Source organism: Equus przewalskii, chromosome 27 (assembly GCF_037783145.1).
Source record: "Equus przewalskii isolate Varuska chromosome 27, EquPr2, whole genome shotgun sequence".
In the NCBI taxonomy this organism is placed as follows: domain Eukaryota; kingdom Metazoa; phylum Chordata; class Mammalia; order Perissodactyla; family Equidae; genus Equus; species Equus przewalskii.
In genome coordinates, this window is record NC_091857.1 from 12,152,696 (window position 1) to 12,174,293 (window position 21,598).

The 21,598-nt window shown below is 36.8% G+C and overlaps 1 protein-coding gene across 36 annotated transcripts in view; it reads right to left on the reverse strand.

The window, feature by feature from the left end:
• ROBO2 (roundabout guidance receptor 2) overlaps window positions 1–21,598 on the reverse strand; it is a 1,565,981-nt gene that overhangs the window by 496,752 nt on the left and 1,047,631 nt on the right. For all 36 annotated transcript variants that reach the window (XM_070597586.1, XM_070597587.1, XM_070597572.1 and 33 more), the window contains one exon: window positions 15,859–16,185. In XM_070597586.1, coding sequence (XP_070453687.1) covers window positions 15,859–16,185 — 327 coding nt within the window. The remainder of the gene's footprint in view (window positions 1–15,858; window positions 16,186–21,598) is intronic.

The following is a 21,598-nucleotide window of genomic DNA, read 5'->3' on the forward strand; positions in this document are numbered from 1 at the left end:
CTTCACCCGAAGGTTGCTTTTATTTTTTGTCTGATTTAATCCTACATTCATTTCTTATGAGAAAGCTTCCATTAATGCCCCTGTAATTAACATCAAACCCAAATGGAATGAATGGGAGATCTTCTTATGCACAGGATAAGGACCCTTAAATAAGAATGAATAATGATAATATTTCCCAGAAGACAACTATGGCAGCCCTCAAGTATGATTAACTAGACCACTCCTTGTCTCTCTTTCTCCACAGAAATAGGACAGTTCATTTGCATGTCATCTGATATAAAGAGCGATTCCAGCATATAATGGGTTATTACCATTGGGTACTTCACTAGTAAAGCTTTTCCTTATGATGTGACAGAAAAGAAAAAGACAAAGTAAATCAAGATTCTTACATCTCTATTAATGACATACACATCGAAGATTAGATTCTATCAGCTTATCCATCAATCCTGAAGAACCAAACAAGTACTTAGGAAGGATTTTGCAAGTTGACCCCTTTCTAGGTAGTCCCGTTTAACAATAGGCTTTTGAGAGAGGCTGCTTTTAAAAGAAAATCCTATATGAATATTAAACACAGCACTTTTCCACTTCTTTTAAGAATATTCAAAGCAGATCCAGGAAGAAAACAAAAATAAATCAGTCTTTCTATCAAGCTGCTCTTGAACGTGGACATGTGGGTCCTGGGGAATTATATGTTATAAATGAGAGGTTGGACTACAAAATGCAATTAATGTAATTGCTTATAATCTCAAAGGATTTCAAAATAAGATGTATAAGATGGATGCACAAATGGGATTTTTCCAAGGACTTTTCATAAAACGTAAACTAAATTTAAGGGAATTATTTCTACTTTATGGAATTACTTGTGAAGGGAATTATTTTGCAACTGAATAGGTCACCGACACTAAGTTTTGTTACCTTGGTTCAGTATCGTGGAGACCAATTTTTCCTTTAAGGAAAAAACATGAGGCAAAACTATACCAAAAGATATAGTTGTACATAATTTTTTTAGGTTCTCTTCTGACCACATAATCATGTTGGTTTTGGTTTGCCTATAATTCCTTAAGATCTCAAGAAAGAATACACACACCATAATCAACGTCCAGCATGCTGAGGCAAAATCCACCATTTCCATCCACTGGTCCTTTTCTTTCCTCAAAGGTCAATGGAACAAATATATTCTTTCTTTGTCTTGACAGTTCTTTATGTACTTGGCGAGAACTACCAGACCTACGGATGTCTTCATTGCTCCTGGCTCAATTATCCCAATTCCTCCCACTTTTCCTACTTGTGACAGTGTTAAATCCTTGATCTTTTCCTTATAGTGGTCTTCCAGTTTTAACAATGAATTTAAACTGACACTCAAGAACAATTAACAATATTCCATGCATAGTTTTAGCATCAAAAAGTCAAGCTGGATTACATTTCTTAATCTGAATTATTAATGCAGTCTAGGGTAAGAGACTTTGGGGCAGCTATATAATGGACCCTGTTCATTATTAGGTCATGTTCTGGGGGCTCTTACGTTGCTCCTATGAACAACTACTCCCCTTTTACTTTAACATCCCCTTTCCTTAACAAAAAGAAAAAAGCCTATCACTAACCTCAAAAAACACGATGGATCAAAAATCAAAAATTGAAAGATAAATTCACAGAACTGGATGTAGAATGTACCACAAGTTGAATTTATGAATTTGTGGATCTGATTAAAGTAATTTCAAACAGATCGTGGACAGTTAATAAATATATGAATTCCTCAATAATTAAGCAAAACACTTAAATATTCAAAAGTTATGAAATAAATTATTCAGTTCCTAATAAGATCTTTTTATTTATATTTTTACTGTCTACTTCACATAGTTGGACAGCTCACTTGTTTTAACTTTGGTGCAATAATCACAGATTCAATCACGGTTGTAAAGAAAGTACAGAGATGTCCTGTGTACCCTTCACCCAGTTTCCCCCTAATGGTTACATCTTACGTAATGATAGTACAATATCAAATCCAGAAATTTGACATTGGTACAATGCTTGTGTGTGGTTCTGTCTTTTTATAACGTGCACATTTGTGTAACCATCATCACAATCAAGATGCACAACTATTTCATCTCCACAAACATCACCCTCTTGCTCTCCTTTCATGGTCACACCCATGCCTCTTTCCCCCACCATCCCTAACCCTTGGCAACCACTAATCTATTTTGCATCACCCTACTTTTATCATTTTGAGAAAGCTATATAAATGGAATCATATAGTACATGACCTTTTGAAATCGCTTTTTTCACTCAGCATAATGCCCTTGAGATCTATCCAAGTCATTGTGTGCATCAATAATTCATTCTTTTCTATTGCTGAGTAGCATTCCATGGTATGGATACAGCATGGTTTGTTTAACCATTCACCTATTTAGGGACACTTTAGTTGTTTTTTCCATTTTTTTTTGATATTACAAATAAGACCACTATTAAAAATTGTGTACAGGGGCCGGCCCCATGGCCAAGTGGTTAAATTCACACTCTCTACTTCATCAGCCCAGGGTTTCGCCAGTTCAGACCCTATGTGCAGACCTAGCACCACTCATCAAGCCGTGCTGAAGTGACGTCCCACATAGCAGAGCCAGAAGGACCTACAACTAGAATATACAACTATGTACTGGGGGGCTTTGGGGAGAAGAAAAAGGAAAAAAAAAAAGAAGAAGATTGGCAACAGATGTTAGTTCAGGTGTCAATCTTTAAAAAAGAAAATTGTGTACAGGTTTTTGTGCAGATATAAGTTATTATTTCTCTAAGTGCCCAGGAGTGCAATTGTACTGTAAGTGTATATTTAGTGTTTTCAGAAACTGTCAAATCATTTTCCAGGATGGCTGTACAATTTCACATTCCCATCAGTAACATATTGGAGATCCAGTTTCTCCGCATCCTCAGCAGCATTTGGTAATGTCACGATTTCTTATTTTGGTTGTTCTAGAAGGTATGTAGTGATATCTCATCACACTCTTAATGTGCATCCCTCTAAGACCGGTGATGCTTAGTATCTCTTCATGTGCTTACTTGCCATCCATGTATTCTTTCTGGTGAAATGTTTCTTTATGTCTTGTGCCCACTTTCTAATTGGGTTATTTCATTTAATGTTGATTTTTAGGAGATCTTTATACATTCTAGATATGAGTCTCTTGTCAGATAAGTATTGTTTGCAAATATATTCTCCCAATACGTAGCTTTGTTTTATCCTCTTAACAGGACCTTTCAAAGAATAAGTTTCTCATTTTAATGAAGTCACCTTTATTCATTTTATCTTTTTGGTTTGTGCCTTGGCATCATACCTAAGAAGTCTTCACCAAGCCCTACGAACCAAAATGAATTGTCCTATCTTCTAAAAGTTTTACAGTTCTATGTTTTACATTTAAATCTATGACTCATTTTGAAATCATTTTTGTATAATGCATAAGGTTTAAGTCATGGTTCATTTTTTTTTGCCTATGAATATCCAATTGCTCCAGTATCATTTGTTGAAAAGATTATCTTTCCCCTTTTAATTCATTCTTAAATTAAAAATAGAGTTATTTGAAAGTCAAATTGACCAATGGTAACGATACTACATAGTGAACTTAGAAACTATCAAATCAGCAAATGTCTACAAGTATATTTTAGCATGAGATAATGCAGGTAAATATGTTAACAACTCTCAAAGAACTCTAGAAAGTATTATAAAGGTATCATTGCTATTATCGTGCTCTGTTTCCTATAAAACTTAGTCAAGTTATCTTTAAATATTAAATGATAGATGACTCGTCTCATAAATTGGATTCTTAATCTCCAAGCTGCTTTGGCCTGCAAACATGTCAATAAGAACTGAAAGTGATGAATTTTCCTGATACTGCTATTTGACAAGTAGGAACTGGAGAGAGAAAATCAAATTACTTGAATAAACTAATGAGCTCTCAAATGTCAATATATAACTAAATAAAAAAATACAAAACATTACTCCTTCTGTTGTTTCTTTCCTTTAATAGCCCATGAATCACAGAATTTTAGCACCAAAATGAAGCTTTCAATTTCATGTAGTCCAGCTTCCTTATTGTATAGATACAATTACATCATTATTTCTGGGTAAAACACCGAAAACAAATGCTAATAATTTTTTACTAAGTGTCAAATGATTTTGTTTGTTTAAATGAATCAGTGAGAGCTCTTGACATAGTGGTTAAAGAAGCAGGTTCTAGATGAAGACTGCCTGGGTTCAAATCCTGACACCTTTGGCTGTTTAAAAAATGGCAATATCTTTGGGCCTCAGATATAACAGAGTTGTTTTGAGAACTGAATAAACCATGAGTGTAAAATACTTAGAAAAGAAGCCTGGCATTTAGTAAGCACCAGCAGATACTATTACTCATTTTCTGCCCAGAGAAACCATTTCGCCTCTTCCACAATTCTCTTGGCAGAATCAACCTCTTCTTCGTCCCCACAGAATGCCAGCTTCTCCTCCCACTAGGACTCAACACATTTTGTACCATCCTGTTGAACACTCTTTGATGGCATGAGTCATGCTTTGTTCTGTTTTCTGTTTTTAATTGAGGTAAACACACACACACACACACACGTAACATAAAAATATACCATCTTATTCATTTTCAAGTGTACAGTGCAGTAACGTTAAGTATATTCACACTGTTGTGCAATAGATCTCCAGGACTTTTCATCTTGCAACACGGACACTCTGTACCCATTAAACAACAACTCTTGTTCTAAGTATCTTTATCCTCAACACCTGGTTGAGGACCTGGCAGTTAGAAGATAATGTACAAAAATAGAGCAAACTAAATTTATATCATCTCTTGAAGCACAAACTCATGTTTTAAATTCCTGTCAATTCTCCTTTGGAATGCCAATTCTTCTTTTCCTGATATCAACTTATTGCGTTAACTTAATTCCACCAGCAGCCTACTGTACCTTAACTCATAGCAGATCTCTTCCCTCCACACTCTCGCATGCTCCAATCCACCTCACACTGTGTTTAACATATCTCCTTTCAAACCATACTTCCAAGTAACAGTCCCAAGTCAAAAAACACTGAAGGGCTCCCTTGGGTCTTCCAGGATAACAGGCAAACTCCTTAGTTTGTTTAATCATGATCTCTACCTCCGTATTTAAACGACCTCCCTCTACTCTCCTGCACACATCCTCCAATTCAACAAATATACTCATTCTCTCCCAAACTGACCAAGCACAGCCTCAGGTCTTTGCCTTTACACTTCTCTCCAGCTTTCTAAGGCCACTTTTCATTCATATTCATCCAGAAGCATTTTGTGCCACTCCTTCTTCTAACTGCTGTGGCATCACCTGTTTGAAGGCCTTTACTCTACACCACAGTGGAAGGTCAGCTGTCTCTTGATGAGGCTGCCCGAACTCCTCACTTATAACACAAGCACCACTGAGGGCATGGGCCTCTTAAACACTTTGTTGCTCCTAATGACTAGGAAACCCAATTTTGTTAGTGCCGTCGAGTCAATTCCAACTCCTAGCGATCCTGTGCCCAGCAGAGCAGAACCCTGCTCGGTCTTTTTGTGCCATCCTCTCATCTTCTGTTGCAATATGAGATGATGCTCTGCTGCTATTCATAGGGTTTTCAGGGCCAATTTTTTCAGAAGTGAGTGGCCAGGGTCCTTCTTCCTAGTCTGTCTTAATCTGGAAGCTCTGCTGAAACCTGTCCACCATGGATGACCCTGCTGGTATTTGAAATCTCGGTGGCATAGCCTTCAGCATCACAGCAACAGGCAGTCCCCACAGTATGACAACTGACAGGCAGGTGATGTGGTTCCCTGATGGGGAAACCAACCCCGGCTGCAGCAGGAAACTCAATAAAGACTTTTAAATTGATTTAAGGAAAAACATCAAACATCCTCATTCAATGTGAATAACCAGAGAAAGCAAGAAAGAGGAAAACGAGGCAGTTTGATAAATATAAAATGGTCTATATCACATATCACGCATTACGGAAATAAATAGCCACATCATGTTTCCATTTATATAATAAACTGTAAAGTTTGTTCCAAAATCTAGTACAAACTTAGATGTTAGAGAACTCTCTAAAAAAACTAAATGATTGCCTTTAGAAAGACTAAGAAGTACTTGTATGATTCTCAGGAAAACGTATACATAACAAAAAAGAGCCCCTCCTGTTCTGAGATGTTAATTTAAGCTCAGTATCCTGCCCTACTTGTGATGCTACTCAAAGGGCCAATGGCAATAGCCAATCAGACTCTGCTGCCTGAAATCCAGCTTGACAACCTTGCTTGCTGGCCTTTCGAGGATCAGTTGTGTAACCAGTGATAACTGACCACAGGCTATTTTGGGTGGTAGACTTTCTGCAGAAACAAAAAAGCAAAACAAAATAAACATACAAAACACCTGTTGGGATTCACCAGGGTCTGGGCTTATATATCTGTCTATCACACCATCAAGGCACCTGCCTCCATTACAATCCTAGCTTGACTTCTCTCTCAGGGACAGAGACGCTGAACTGTTGATGTCTGAGCAGCCCTGGAAGGTGGTGCCAGGGAACTTCAGAGAGCTTATAGAAATCACCCCAAGCAGGGGCCCAATATTGCTTTCCTAGATTATTTCTTGTGAAACATGTGCCCAATTGCCAAAAGCCTATGAATATCTCCTAATTAAGAAATAGGTGGTTGGGAGTGCTATTTCTGCTTTCCAAAATCTCCTAAGTGGAGAAAGCAATTCCAATGATAAAGAGTAGAAAGAATATGTCAATACTACGACTGAATCTCATCCTTTAGCAGTTAAGCCACAGACTGTTACAAACTTCTATACAAAAAGAAATTTCCAGGGTTGAGCAAAATTTCCCCTACTGTTTTGACTTCTACACTCCTCTAAAGAGCTTACCACATACACTGACTCAGGCATGAAAGAAGTGCAACCTTCTTTATGCAATCATAGAAACCTTGTGGCGGCTGCTTCAGAACTGAAAGGTGTGTATTATAATTATCAGAAACAAATTCAATCTAAAGAAGGAAAATGGGAGACCTGTCATCCCACTGAAACACAAATCTTGAGAGAAAAGCATACAAGTTACAGCACAAAATTACATTTCCAAAGTGAAGTGTCCATCTATATACATTTTCAGTAAAATCAACTTATATTTACAAACCAGTTGAAATCTAATAAATTGAAGGTTTATAGATGGGAAACCCTCCAAAACCCTGAAGATTCTTTGCTTAACTTTATCTGAAAAAAGGTTTCTGGGGCTAAAAACAAGAGATGACCTCAACGTGTTTTCTCCATACACCTTAGTAGCACTATGAATATTTTTGGCTGTCATTCCGTGGATGGAATCTACATGTTTGCAGAGCTCAGGATAATACTGAGTTTGGAAATAGTCTTTTGAAAAGTAGAGGACATCAAGATTTCACTTCATTTATGTACATTCCCTGAGATCAGAGTTAATTCAGGCTAATTTACGTGAATAGCAACTTAAGACTTGTCCTAAGAGGGGATAGATACAGTTAATTCAATCATCTGAAACCTGATATCAAAATACAGCATTATATATATTTAAACAGATCATAAATTTAAAAGATGTTCCCAGGAGTAGCAATTTCACATCTTCATTTGTGAAGATCAAAGGAGAGTCCGATTTTTGAAAGAGTTTCACAAAATTCAAAGGTACATACAGTAAACAGCCCAAATAACACAACTGTGCGCCGCACATCCACACACATAAACTTGAAGGTCGTCTACTCTCTAATGCCAAAACATTTGCTACCTATCTTTTGTTTCTAGTTAAAGATGTTTTAGATTGATTTCTTGCTGCCTACACATTCATGATTTATAATACACTTAACTGAGTTTACAGATTTCTTTTAAAACAGCCTCAGACCAACATTGGGGATGCAGGGCAGAACAAAATCTACAGAATGCAAACAGTAGTTGATTCTCATCACTACTTTCTTCTTTTTTTGTTGTTTTCTTTTTGGCGAGGAAGATTGTCACTGAGCTAACATCTATGCCTATCTTCCTCTATTTTGTATGTGGGACGCTGCTATAGCATGGCTTGATGAGTGGCGTGTAGATTCACACGCGGGATCCAAACCCACAAAACCCAGGTCACCAAAGAGGAGCACACAAACTTAACCACTACGCCACCAGGCCAGCCCCTTTACTTTCTTCTTAAGACAATCTCTTATTAGGTGTTACTCTTATTGTAAGATTAATGGCCTGTGTTAATTTGCTAGGGCTGCCATATGAAAACCCACAGACTGGTTGGCTTAAACAACAGAAATTTATTTTCTCACAGTTCTGGAGGCTGGAAGTCCGAGATCAAGGTGTTGGAGGGTTTAGTTTCTTCTGAGGCCTCCCTCCTTGGCTTGTAGATGGCCACTTTCTCACTGTGTCCTCACAAGGTCTTTCCTTTGTGCATGAGTATCCCTTGGTGGTTCTTTAGGTATCCAGATTTCCTCGTAAAAGGACACCAGTCAGACTGGGATTGGACTAGGATCCACCCAGTGGCCGCACTTGTAACTTATCACTTCAAAGGCTCTACCCCCCAAAACAGTGATATTCTGAGGTTCTAGGGGTTAGGGCTTCAACATATCAATTTGGAGGGAACAGAATTCAGCTCAGAATATGTCCCAAGTACCTCGAGCTATGAGTATTTTTCAGTTAAGCACCTTCCCCTCCTACCAAAAAAACTCTGAATTCTCTCTGGAAATTTACAGAAATACAAATAGAGGAATCATGAAAAAGTCAATTGCTCTTATATTCTTTTTGGCCAAAATCTATGAATGTGAGTTTCAATTCAATTCATCAGCTCTTATACATTTAAATGGACACATTTGTTTGTATGATAATTTCTTTTGGAAAAGGCATGATATGGTGGTGGCAGTTGTCTATTTTTTTTTTTTAGGAAGATTAGCCCTGAGCTAACTACTGCCAATCCTCCTCTTTTTGCTGAGGGAGACTGGCTCTGAGCTAACAACCATGCCCATCTTCTTCTACTTTATACATGGGATGCTTACCACAGCATGGCTTTTGCCAAGTGGTGCCATGTCTACATGTGGGATCTGAACTGGCGAGGCCCGGGCCGCTGAGAAGGGGAACATGCGAACTTAACCGCTGTGCAACCAGGCCGGCCCCTGGCAGGTCTCTGTTTTCCTGGAACTACTTAACCAATTTCTATTATAATCAGTCACTAATTTCTTATTCTAAACCTTCCAAATAAAGAAAAAAACTTTAAGACATTTGGAAGGAAAAGCAACCTGTGAATGGGAAAGACAATGTCAGTTATTCTCGGGAAAGGTAATGTCATCTCCCGAGAAGCCAGAATATTGTCTACTTTCACGACAAATAAAAATGTGACAGAAAATGAATGAATGACTCGAATGGCAGGATTGTCCAACTTAAATCAAGGGCCAAAATCGACATGGTCTGGTAGAAATTCCTCAAGGGGAAGTAATTTCATGACTTATTCATGTAGTTCATATCAGTTCATATCTACCTGAACCAAGTAACTAGGTCAAAGAAAAAAACAGAAACTTTGTGGCCATTCAATATTTTCATATAAGTATTTCATATTTCTAATTAATTGAATATTATCTTAAAATATGGCATATGACATAGGAAGTGTAACATACTAGCCATTCAACAATATTTATCAATACCGGCAATGTCTCATGGCTGTACTTTGTACTGAGAGGTGAGTTGGATACAGCTAATTCAAAGGCACTAACAAATATCATTTTATCTACACTTAACGGTAACATATAAGTTCCCCAAAAAGTTAAAAAGACTTAGGATACGACTCAGAAATTCTACTTGTAAGTATACAACTGAGAGAACACCCAAATGAAACCATATGCCCACCCAAAAACTTGCACAGGGATGGTCTTAGCAGCATTATTCACAATAGACAAAACAGAAATGATCCAAATATCCATCAACTGATGAGTGGATGAATAAAGTATGGTATGTCCATACAACAGAAGATTATTCAGCAATTTAAAGGCACGAAGTACTGCTACATGCTACAAAGGTGATCCTTGAAAACATTATACCAAGGAAAAGAGGCTAGTCTCCTGAGACCATAAATTGTATGATTCCACTGATATGAAATGTCCAGAATAGGCAAAGGTATAGAGAGGGGAAAGTAGATTCTTGTTTGCTTAGGGTTGGTGCAGGAGGGTTCAAGGGGAGTGAGAATTGACTGCTAAGGGTATAGCGTTTCCTTTAGGAGTGATGAAAATGTTGTAAATTAGATTGTAGTGTTGGTTGCACCTGTGAATATACTGAAAAACACTGAATTACACATTTTAAGTGGGTAAATTATATGGTATGTGAATTATATCTCAATAAGGCAGTTTTTTAAAAAAGCTCTCCATGGCTCAGCCTTTTTTGAAATCTAATTTATTTTGCGTCTTTATGAAATTGGTCCGGATAACATCCATTTACAGCCAAAAGAAAAGAAAAGAAAAAAATACATATTTATTATCTTGGAAATATCAAAGAAACAACTTACCTTGTGTTCATTTTTAATGCCACCTGTGACCTCTGTTACCAAAGTCAGTCTACTTCTGTAACCTCTCTTCCTTGTACAGATAAAACATCAATTTAGTTTTGGATTTAAAGCAAACAGGATCATTATGTTTGTGGAGTGTTCCGTGGCTTTGCTATTCTAGCAATCTGTGACCTATAAATAATGCAAGACCTTTTCCTTCTCTAAATGACTTTTTTGCAGCATGAGTCTTGATACATGAAAAAAAAAAAAAAATAAGGAAAGAAAGAAAAGAAAAGAAAGAAATCACCCTGCAGTCATAGAATTAAATTTATTTCTAGTTCCCCAATTGAATTAGGAATCACATCTGTTCTCTCTATTGTAGTTGCATCAAAAGCCAACTTTTAAACATTTAACCACTTTATTTTATTTTTATGAAAACAAAAGTAAATCATGGCTAATCTTAAAAGTTCTCATGTCTTGCTTTAGAAGTAAGGAAAGCAAAAAAAAAAAAAAAACATCGGTTTCTAAGTGACCCCTGCCCTTTGAACCACAACCTCCTTGCCACTAAAGCGTTCAGCACCTCATTTAATCTCCCCTCTCTGCACTGGCATAGTGCTGAGAAAAGGAAACGGAAAAAATAATCTGGGGACTTCATCAATTTTTCATGAATTTTCATTTAGGCCAGAACCCCCTCTTACCCTGGTCGATAGATCAAGCTGCTGTCATATATTTACCACCTGGGGCTACAGCTGCTATCTCTAGGGGCGGCCAGGGACTCAGGCTGCATCATAGGCAGCCACAGCCTGTGTGAGGACCCTGGGCTCCTGCTGCTCCAAACACAGGGAGCACTGGTGGTGACACTGGCATCTTATCTGCATCAGCCACGCCTCGGCTCTCTTGGTGGTCCCATCACAAAACTGGTTGTTAATTTCTTCAGTGCCAGGTGCCTTACGGCAGACCCTGCCATTCTGTTTTCTAAGGATGTAAAAATCACTTTTTGCCTAAATACCTGCTTTGACTTCAAGTGATTTGAAAAGTGCATTCTGGATTGCTATTTATTTCCCCAAACTGAGGAAGAAAAAAAAAACAAATATGCGGTAAGTGAATCAAATCTCCATTGCAATGATTGGTCCTGAATATTTTTTTTCCTTCACTATATTGTCCCACTACTGAAAACTGAAGTACCTATTAAAGGGAAACAAAAAAGAGAACAAATACAGTACGGTAAACAACAGGCTGATTCTATAAAATCAGTCAAGCTAGATGGTTATCAAGAAAAGGGCACATTTCATACAACAGCAGAAACCAAATTTTTTGAAATTGAAAATGAAAACCAAGGTGAAACAAAGAGAGTCACAAACTTTCCATAATTTTGATCAATAATTGTTTCACAATAAAAGTTGAAACAAGTTTGTCTGCTACTTATTCATACATTTTTAACCACCTAGATATACCTGGATCAGTGGTTCTCAACCGATTTCGACTCCCCAGGGGACGTTTGGCAGTGTCTGGAGACATTTTTGGTGGTCACAACTAGGGTTGGGGGACTGGTCCTACTGGCATCTCCTGGGCAAAGGCCAGAGATGCTGCTAAACATCCTACCATGCCGAGCACAGGCCCCACAACGAGTTCTCCAAATGACAACAGCGCAGAGTCTGGGATACCCTCCTCCAGTTCTCTCACCTCATTCAGAGCTAAATTCCTGAAAGAACGGGCAGCATTTGCTGCTCCAACTCCACCACCTACTCATTCTTCAGCTGCTGCACTCCCTTTCCATCCCTAGAACCCACAGAAACTTTTGATTTTACCACCACAGGCATTTGCATTGCTGACCACTTTTACTTTCTTAAAATTATGTCAGTGGTTTGCTCTTCACTTCACTGCCCACATTCCATCACTCTTTTCATAATGGAACAGGAGATACTTTTATCTTGGCATCTCTTTAGTGTGTCAAACAATACACGCCAAGCTGACTCGAGCCTCCTGTTTCCACTACAGTCATCTCCCCTGTATCTGTCATCCCTATGGATGGAAGCACTATACACCCAGTCACACCACCAAAAAAATTCTGGGAATCACCCTCTATCGCCCAAATAGACCATAAAGTGATATGATTTATAACTTCTAAATATGATTCACTATTTCCTTCTTTTAATCTCTATTGCTATTTTCCGTGTAAAATCTAACATATACTTTGTTCTGAATTATTGGTCAGCTTCTTAACTCCTCTCTGACTTTAATGATTATCCCTTTAACTCAGTCTTCAATTCTCTTTCAAAGACTCTCCTTTAACATAACAAAAAACGTCTAGATTCTACGATGCAGCATACGCCTCCTCTCCAACTGATGCTGCCCACCAACCTCACATTGAGCTACCTGCAGTTTTTCAAATACACAGTGTTTGAAGGCTTCCATTCTTTCCTTTAATGGGTGAAGAAACGGATGTGCCACAATGGAGCATTTATGTTGAGAGTTCTAAAATATGAAGGCCAAACATTTATACAATCTGCAATTGCTCCTTTTTCATTTTATAAAAATACAACATGGTTAGCAATAGTATTGAAAAATCACAATGCTTTGACCCAAATTTCCATATTAATACTTTTTATGAAACACATAAGGAAAGAGAGAAGACTGGTGAGCTAATGCGAAAGAGATGAGCAGCATATAAATAGACATTATTTGATCTTGTGTTGCTTCAAATGGCATGAACTGTTGACATGGCATTAGAAGAAAGAATTTTATTCACTAGCTAAATCCAATTTAGCAGATTTCTTATTTTCCTCTCTAGGTCAGAAGTATTTTTAGCATTTCTCAAAGCTCATTGATTTAAAGATAAAAAATGCTGTTGTCACATTACATGAAAAAAAAATCATGGTTTAAAATTTTCCTCCTAAAACAGTTTGGTTCATTATTAATGATGCAATCAGGAAACACAGCAATTCTTTAGATAAATAAAAGTACAAGATGCATGTGTGTTGGGAGCAATTTTAACAAAGCTAAGGTTTAGGAAAAAAAATAAATTTATTGTTGTCCAACAATAAAATGACTGGCCAATTTAGATAAACTTGAATATTGAGAAGAAAAGTTAATTAAGGATTAAAAATGAGCACTTGCTGCTGAGTAGATAAAATAAAAATTTCTTAAAGAATTGAAAATTCTCAATCTTTATTTACGTAACATGGGCCAGATTTCATTTGAGTGTTTTTCCAAACATGGCACAATTCTCTAAAACTGAAAATTAGAAGAATCAAGATCTGATCTTGAATTCCCCATTAATTTATTGGCTGAGTCTTGGTCACTTACCCATTATAAGTTTCATTTTATCTACAAAAAGGGATAATAATGCCTGTTATATTTACCATAAAGGGATATGATGGGGGAAAAAATCAATAAAATTTGACACTGAAATATTTCAATATGTTTGAAAAGTTCCAGAAATAAGATATTTCAAAATGAAAATGAACAGTTAGGAATATTTGCATTCTTGAGGTTTTGTGTGTATATTTCAAATCTCACTAAATTGCATTTAATTTACCTGCTTTTTGAAGTAAGTTACACAAACGAAATTAGGGGCCGGCCCTGTGGTCGAGTGGTTAAGTTCGTGCGCTCTGCTCTGGCAGCCCAGGGTTTTGCTGGTTCAGATCCTGGGCACAGACATGGCACCACTCATCGGGCCACAGTGAGGTGGCGTCCCAAATGCCACAACTAGAATGACCCACAGCGAAAATATAACAACTATGTACTGGGGGGATTTGGGGAGAAAAAGCAGGGAAAAAAAAGAAGAAGATTGGCAACAGTTGTTAGCTCAGGTGCCAATCTTTAAAAAAAACAAAAAACAAACAAAATTACCTGCTGTCTGGTACCTAATGGCATCACTAGCTAAGGTTACTATGCTCATCTCTCAGGGTCCTTCACAAAACAAATTTGGGTCTTAGGATTCTTCTAGCCTTTTCTTATTGACCTTACACATTTCAAGCATCAGTGGGTTCCAGATTTCCTGGTACAAACTATAAATCAAAAGACTGGATGTTGAGAATAAAAGCTTGAACTAAAATAGCTGAATACAAGTTAGTATGATTTTGTTTAAAAGATGCTTTCCTGCATAAAGGTAATGAGACACTGTTAAGAATTTCAATACACACATGCAGGAGTTTTATAAGCTAGTGTGATACTGTGTAGCATGCGAGCACAAGTATCAGCTTTAATTGGAGACACAAGACCATGAGCTATTATTTAGCACTCCCCTCCCAGCTATATAAACAAGATTCATGTATCCTGAAATTCTTCAATTCTCTTATTTATGAAGACCCATTGGTACAAACAGAAAGTTGAAGAGTACAAACTTTTTTTAGGTCCAGTTGTTGTCAGCTTATTCACAATTAATTCTAGATAAAATCTTTCCTCAAAAGAGATAATATGAAAAATGTAAAACCTCACCTATAAAACAGAAGAGAAAGTCTATCATATTTTTTAATTTATTCTGGAAAACGATCCATGAAGTTACGGAATCAACGTTCAAACAGATGCAAAGCATTGATATCTTGATTAACTAGTACTATGGGCTATCTGATTAATGAATAAGTATATTTTACAAATGCCCAAGTCAGGGCAAGTCCTTAGCTATTGCTGATTACAAGACTGAATAAGACGCTCTTACATATGAACATTCTGTCCCTACAGAAATCAGATCTCTTTGATGAGTTTTTTGATAAAAAAAAATAAATAAAATATAGTTGCTGTTATTGTTGGTGTATTGTCCCCTGCATGCCTAGGGTGATGATTCCTGAATTCAGTCTGGAAGTAAAAGTGTTAATATAACCTGGAGGGAGTATATTCTTTCTAAAGTTGCTTGATAAAAGTTAGATTTAGAAAAATATATATACATTTTTATTTTATATTAAATATTTATAAGTATATATTTATAAATAAGTATATATAATTCTATATATAATAGTTATACACAAGTAGGTAACAGAAATAGGTACAATGTTGAATTTATGCCTTGTTTTCAATGCCATGTTACAGATACACTTTTCATTTTGATAAGACCAAATGTAATACTTGATTATATCTCACATCATAATTCAAATTTTAAATATGGCCATCATCACCACCTCATTTCAATATAATAACATAATCCCCACATTGCTTTAATACAAATAAATTTATTACAACACCCTGGCTTGACACTATTTTTGGCCAGCTTTCTTTGGAGAAGGCAAAGTAAAATTATGCAGTGTGTTTGTTTTATTCTTTACGTATTAAGCATCTATGGGAACAAATCAAGGCTTACTAAAAATAAATCAAAGCAAATGTGCATGCCATTTACGAAGTTCATTATGTTTACTTACATGCCACTTCCAGAGATGCATTTCGACTCACTGCTTCACCAAGATAGTTCCTTGCAACACAAACGTAGCTTCCTTCATCAGGTTTACTTCTGCGCCCATGCACAATGCGCAAGAAGAATAAGGATCCGCTGGGCAGCAGCATCCTGTGGGACCGGGGATCATCCTTATCGGTCTCCACCCGCTCACCATCCTTGTACCACTCAATGGTAGGCGTTGGCCGGCCCTCAGCCTTACAGTTCAGAGTGGTGGGCTCTCCCTTAGAGACAATGACATCGGAAGGGTGCTCCACAATCCGTGGGGGAAAATCTTCCTGGCGAAGACGAGATCCTACAAAACGTGACAGAATGAAGACAAGCTTTAACACTTCCTCATCTGTAGCTTTTGTTTGACTCAGGTTCACATCGGTGAAATTAAACTCTTCAGTTATTCAAAATGCACTTTTTACTCTTTTATGTTTCACTCTTTTGTTTGTTACGCATCTCATAAGTCATCCCAACTCCTTTGTGGAGTGAGATAATATAGCAATAAACTAACATGTTAATTCTAATGAGTTAGGTTTAACATGGTCCACGAATCATGGCAACCAAAAGTAAAAGAGAACATGAGATTTTCTTTTAGAACCAGCAGGTTGGAATGGGTACTAAGATGAGTAGGGCTAATTTCCTGCCCTCAAGGATAAAGGAAAGTGGGTAAGTACCTGGAATACACACATAGATACCGTTTCCCACGCTGGCACTGTTTATCAGACTTAACATAAAAAAAACACCCACACACTATGTACAAATATTAACTCAATTTAACAGATGAGGACAAAGCTTAGGTAATGACATCAATTGCCCAGGAATGTAGAGGAAGAAGCAGTGGAGGCAGGATTTGAACTCAGGTACGTCTGACTCAGAGACTCAAGTGGAAAATACTATGTTAAAATTAAGCAAGTGTTGCGTAGAGGTCCAAGAAATGCGATAAGGAAGAAAACAGGAAAAAAATGTTAACTCTACCTAGAGCATAATAAGAGGACTCTCCTCAAAAAAGTGGCATTTAAATTGAGCTATAAAGAATGAAAATACGTCAATAGAAGGAGAAAGGCATTCAGACTAAAGAAATAACATGAGCAAAAGAATTCAGAGAATTCAGAGTCCACGGAAGTCAATGCGGCAGGTAAAAGGTAGTCCTGGAGGCAGAGACCAAAGGGGGCCAAGAATACCACACTACACAGTGTGACCTTTAGTCTTTATGGCTAACAGATTTTGAGGGGGCACTGACATGACTATCCGTGTATTAGAAAGATACTTTTGGTCTTCAGTATAAAAGATAGATAGCAATGGAGGCAAGAAAACACTTAAGGGTAACTAAATATCCTAGAGAACAGTTAAAAGAGCCTGACCTTGGGAAATGACACTGCGAGTAGAAAAGAGAAGGAAGCTACAAGGCATATCATAAAATAAACACTTGACAGAATTTGGTACATCACCAGATAGTAAGAAGAATGATAGACACCAATGACTTCCTTGTGACTTCAGTGACAGTGGGACCATTAGAGTTATATGAAATAGGAAGAGAAGGACCTGTTGTTATTTTAAGATAAAAATTTTGCATAATGGGTTGTTTTGAATATTTTTAATTTGTAAGGTGTCATTGGCCATTATTTGTGGAAATGTCCTACCAGCTGCTGCAAATAAATCTAAAGGCGCTGCTGAGGGAAATAACCACGTCTGAGGACAGAATGATAATCCAGATAGGAGCTTTAAAAAGTTCACTCTTAAAATTTTCCAACCAATCACCTAATATTAGCACGTTTCTGCTCAATAAACAGAAGTAATATTTACTCCTCAGTGTTATTCGAGTTACTTTCAATATTAATTAAAATGCATATTTTAACTTCACAAAGAGAATTTAATTTGGTAGTGAATGAACCGTTTTTTTTCCTGGAGAGGATTATCTTTTAAAGTTTGCTGATTACCATTTGTTATCTCATCGCATCCAAGAAGAAACTTAAACATTACAAATGCTAGGTACCTGACGCGAAGGAGTAGTTTACAGTATACAGGTCAGAATTTTTTAAAAAAAACTAAAGAGACCCAAAGCATTTAAATAGGGACAGGTAATTACGTTATACATCACAATAATAAAGAAGGTTATACATTGTAAGTACTGGGCCCTGAAAACAATGAGGAATTTGCAGAATATAAAAAGTAAGAATTATTTTTAAAGGTAATAACCCGAAAAGATCTCATAGTATTTAAATATGAATGGCTAATCATAGTCTGCAAGTCAGTAACATATTCCCAAAGGCCAAGGTCTGGACACATAGCCATAGAATCTGATCCTAAAATGTGTCAAGAGTTACATGTGACTTTCCTGTAACAGGCCTATGGTAGCTACAATCATCGTGCTTAGATATGCTCCTTGTTCTTTCCTAATCTCCCATATACAGTCATTTACATTCTCTCCATTGCCAATGTAGTTCTATTATTAAAACTAAGCAAGTCAATTGTCCATGTTATTAGAGTGCTATTTACCATATCAAATAGTTCCCTACTTTATTAGGCAGTTGACAGGAAAAGGCCTGAATAAGACTTGAGATGCACAAATACATACTTATTAAATAAAATACAGAATAATAGACCCATAAGAGAAAAAGCAGCAAAATACCTAAACTATTTAGCAATAAGATTTTAGAGTTCAGCATGTGCAATAAGCACTCAGAGGATTTTACACATTTATCACTATAACATATGTAAACTATTCCAGCATTGTCACATTTGGATATTCTTCCAGAAACTTTATCCCCACTATTATAAAAACCTCAAAAGAACATCTACAATCTAAATATAAGAGGTAAAACTAAGAAACAAGTAGAAGAAATTATAGGAGCAAATTTTTATGACCTCAAGTTAGGCAAAACCTTCCTGGATATGACACCCAAAGCACAAGTGACAAATGAAATAATAGATAAACTGGACTTCTGTTTAGTTAAATTCTATCAAATTTAAATGTTTATGCTTGAAAACATACATCAAAAAATGAAAAGACAACTCAGATAATTTAAAAAAAAAACGTGAAAATCATATATCTGACCAGAGACTTATATTTAGAATATATAAAGAACTCCTACAACTCAATAAAAATACAAATAACCATATTTAAAAATGGGCAAAAAATCTGAAGACACTTTTATCCAAAAGAGCTAGACAAATGGCCGGTAAGCACATGAAAAGATGCTCAACATCATTAGCTAATAGGGAAATGCAAACCAAAACCACATGAGATACACTTCACCGCCACTGGGATGGCCATAATCGAGAAATGTAAAATAAACAGTACTGTCGGGGATTTGGAAAAATTGAAAGCCTCATACATTGCAAGTGGGAATGTAAAATGGTGCAGCCACTTTGGAAAACAATCTGGAGTTCCTCAAAAAGTTTTGGAATTAACACATGACCCAGCAATTCCATTCCTAGGTGTATACCCAAAAGAAACGAAACCTTATGTCCACACAAAAACTTGCACATGAATGTAATGTAATGTTCATAGCAGAATTATTCATAATAATCCAAAAAAAGAGAGAAAGAGCCCTAATGTCCATAGACTGATGAATGGATAAATAAATACAGCATGTCCATACAGTGGAATTCAACAATAAAAAGAATGAAGTGCTGATACACACTACGAAATGGACGAACTTTGAAAACATTATGCTAAGTGAAAGAAGCTAGTCACAAAAGACCATATATTGTACAATTCCATTTATATGAAATGTCCAGAAGAAGAAAATCCATAGTGACAGAAAGTAGATTTGTGGTTGCCTAAGGTGGGGGATGGGCATCAGGGCTGAAGAGGGACTGGAGAATCTTTTGGGGGTGATGAAATTATTCTCAAATTGATTATGGTGATGGTTGTACAACTCTGTGAAAATAATAAAAACTATTATATTGTACACTTTAAATGGGTGAATTGTATGGTATATGAATTATATCTCAATAAGTCAGTTTCCTACAAGTCATGAGTAAAGGTACTGTGAACAAATGTAATATAAGATGTTGTAACAATTCGTGTTCACTCTTACCAATAGTTAGCTTATTTTCTTCATTTACAATTTTAGGTTCTAAATGCAATCATCAGGCCAGTAATAGCCAATAGGGCACAAAATAAAGTTGAAAGGTCTTACCAGATAGAGATAGATGATTGATAGATACATATGTAGATAGATATGGAGATATGTAAAAATACAGCTACAATCTAATTTTAAGATGTTATTAAGAGTGAGGGAATTCATTTTGAGCTCCCTTAAATTCAGACTTTACACAACTATGGCAGTGTTCATTAAGATGGACAAGCCTTAGGTAGGCCCATGAATTCCTTGAAATGGTGCATAAACATGGTTATTTATGTGTGGGCAGGAGAGTAGTGATGAGAAGGACCACAGCTTTTATCAAATTTCCAAAGAAGTCTGGGCCTTTAAAATTATCAAGGACCACTAAACTACTAGTTATTCTACATTATGGGACCAAAACAACCCCATTATTCAGTTAAAAAAAAAAAAAGAGCTGAGTTCTTAGCCACACTCATCGAGGACTCAAATCCGAACAGTAGAGGGGGCTATTCATCACATGAAGGGCCATGAAACGGTTTCACCTCAAGAGCTTTGACATCCAAAGGTGTGTCAGAAATACAGGATCCAGGGCCCAACGCCAGAGCTACAGGACGGGCACTTTAACAAGATCGCCCAGGGATGCGCAGGTACATTAAAGTTTGAGAAGCCCTGCTCCAGCCAGTTTTTGTATGGCCCTGACCTAAGAGTATTTTTACATTTTTCAAGTGTTGGTAAAAGAAGGAGAGGAGGAGGAGGAGGAAGAAAAAAAGAAGGTGGAGGAGGACAGAAACCTTACGTGGCCTAAAAAGCTTGAAACATCTGCTATCCGATCCTTTACAGAAAAAGTTAGCCGATCCTGCCAGGGAGTACCCGTTAATCACCTTCCACTAATAACTTCAGGTTTTTTCAATTCAATTTTTTTTATATAGGACCACAAAACTGTGTTCTCCAGATTTCAGATGGAAAAAAAAAGAAAAAACTTTGACAGCAAAGTTACTATTGCTCATGTAATGAGAAATATCCAGGATCCCTGTATGAACAGAGAGGCTGAGCAATGTATCAGAATTACCATCTGCAACTGTAACTTTGCTTACAGGTGATAGCAAGTCTGGACATCTTTTTATACCTCAAATATTAATTGCACAAACAGTCAATTTTTAATTAAAAACATTTTATTCAATTCTCCTTAGCTATTATAAACAAAAACAATGGAAATTAGTCACAGGGTCCTAAAGATCAACATCCAAATGTTTACTTTTACTGACCAAGAAAGTAAGCTATAAAATAGTCAAGTGACTTGTCCGTGATTGAACAGCTGGTAGAGACAGAATTAGAACTCAAGACCTTTGATCCAAAATGTGCCAGGCTTCTTAAAAACTGGATGGAAAAGTAAGTAAGAACACACACTACAACTATGCTAATTCTGAAACCCTCTTCTAGGTGATTTCAAAAAAGTTAGTCAAATGAATGTCACTAGTCATAACCAGAAAACACCTTCCTTGTTTTTCAAAATGTAATTCTCAGACTACCTGCATCAGAATCACCTGAGATAGTTCTTTAAAACGCAGATTCTTGGTCTCCAAGTTGAACAGGATGCATCAGAAGTTACCTCGAAAAGAAGCAGCATCCTTCGCGTGCTTACCGGGA